At 43.7% G+C, this 1,656-nt stretch overlaps 1 protein-coding gene across 1 annotated transcript; it reads right to left on the bottom strand.

Annotated features, from left to right (window-relative positions):
* Positions 1 to 220: 220 nt before the first annotated feature.
* On the bottom strand, positions 221 to 1,426 carry LOC130802640 (uncharacterized). The gene is made up of 2 exons (XM_057666648.1): positions 1,251 to 1,426; positions 221 to 1,151 (listed from the first exon to the last, which is right to left on the bottom strand). The coding sequence occupies exons 1-2, from the start codon at positions 1,424 to 1,426 to the stop codon at positions 221 to 223; spliced, it is 1,107 nt and encodes a 368-aa protein (XP_057522631.1).
* Between the last annotated feature and the right edge of the window lie 230 nt (positions 1,427 to 1,656).

Here is a 1,656-nt window from a genome sequence, read left to right as displayed (position 1 = left end):
GGATAGTCTCTGACAATGGGAATGTCTTCAAGCTTAACACCTTCGGAGACTTTAGTCACTTTGCACAAGAAAACTTCATTCCCTTTCCTTTGTATTTTCTTCATCTTTATAGCAGAGACGATCTTCACACCAGGCTTTGCTTGGTGTTAGAATAACAAACTCTCTCCCCTTTATGGTTTCTCAACACCACCTTCTCATCCCTATAATGGAATACAGCTCGTTACTCCTTCAACCAATCCATGCCGAATATCACATCGAATTCGTCCATGGGGAAATCTTTAAGATTTGCAGTCAATTCTACCTTGTTAATGATAACAGGAACGCTTCGAAAAGCGCGATTACAAGAAATTTTCTCCCCATTAGGAAGGGAGATCACAGATTTAACAGACATAGAAGAGTTCAACTTGGCTTTTTCAATAAAGGAAGAAGAGATGAAAGAAGCAGTAGCACCAGTATCAAATAAAACATAAGCAGGAATAGAGTTCACGAGAATAGTACCGGCAATGACATCAACATCCGATTCTTCTTCGGTTTCGGTCATATTATAAACCCTGTTGCGGAGAGGGGCATTACCAGCAGTAATTGTCTTGCCTTCATCAGAATTCTTAGGGCAAGAGTACGAACGGTGACCCTCACCATTGCAATAGAAACACTTGACAACAGATTCATCACAGTTTTTGCCAGGGTGCCAATCTTTCTGGCACTTGGAACACTTCTTCGGTCTAGAATCAGAAGTACTCCCCTTCTTTGAAGGAATATGCTTAGACTTCTTGGAGGGGTTTGCAGTATGAAATGAGGGAGGGGGCCTCATGGCTGTAAGAGCACGCCTAGCAGCTTCTTCCTCCTGAACTGCAGCATAAACACTAAGGGCAACTTCATAAGCCCTCTGGAAAGTTGCAGCACCTGAACACATCACTGGTAACCTAATCCGGGCGTCTAACCTCCTCACATACAACCTCACTTTTTCAGCTTCAGAAGGGATCAAAACAGCAGCAAAACGAGACAACTCTGTGAACTTGTCAGTATATGCTTGCACTGACATAGAACCCTGTTCCAGAGAGAGAAACTCTTCTCTTTTCAGCCACCTCAACTCGTCCGGATAGAATCTCTCCTTCAGCTTTGACCATACCCCACCAGTTGTCAGCCTCTTTCTTCAGGTAATACGAGCCAATAACTACCTTTTCAGCATCCGGGCAGCCGGTCGCGTCAAAGAGTTTTTCTATCTCGCGCAACCAACCTTCGAGAACTACAGGATCGGTAGTACCCTCATAGGCTGGGGGACGGTGACGATCAAACGATCAAAGATAGACTGGTTGTTAGCCGGACCAGTGGATCGATTTGCGAGGGCAAAGATACCATTCTCTAGAGCTTTCAGACGTTGGCGAGAAGACTCCTTCTCAGTAGAGGTTCTTCTTCTTGGAGGCATCCTACAAAACAGAAATTTATATATAGTCTTAGATACTTCCTTGCTTTTCTAAAAGCAATTTCCATTTCTTACTACCCAAGTAATCCTCACTCTATGGTCAAGTCAATTGCTTAGGTTCAAAGTAACATACTCAACCAAGCCTCGGAACCGTTCAGCTCTGATACCAACTGTAATGACCCGTCTTAATATAGGGTGTATTGGCGGAAACAATACACTAAATTGGGTCACTA

Source organism: Amaranthus tricolor, chromosome 16, assembly GCF_026212465.1.
Source record: "Amaranthus tricolor cultivar Red isolate AtriRed21 chromosome 16, ASM2621246v1, whole genome shotgun sequence".
Classification (NCBI taxonomy): domain Eukaryota; kingdom Viridiplantae; phylum Streptophyta; class Magnoliopsida; order Caryophyllales; family Amaranthaceae; genus Amaranthus; species Amaranthus tricolor.
This window is presented reverse-complemented; position numbering and strand designations above follow the sequence as displayed.

Coding starts and splice junctions, on each gene's coding strand:
- LOC130802640 (XM_057666648.1), bottom strand. CDS start 1,426: ATGCCTCCAAGAAGAAGAACCTCTACTGAGAAGGAGTCTTCTCGCCAA. Junction 1,152..1,250: donor ATGAGGGTACTACCGATCCT/GTAGTTCTCGAA, acceptor TATTACCTGAAG/AAAGAGGCTGACAACTGGTG.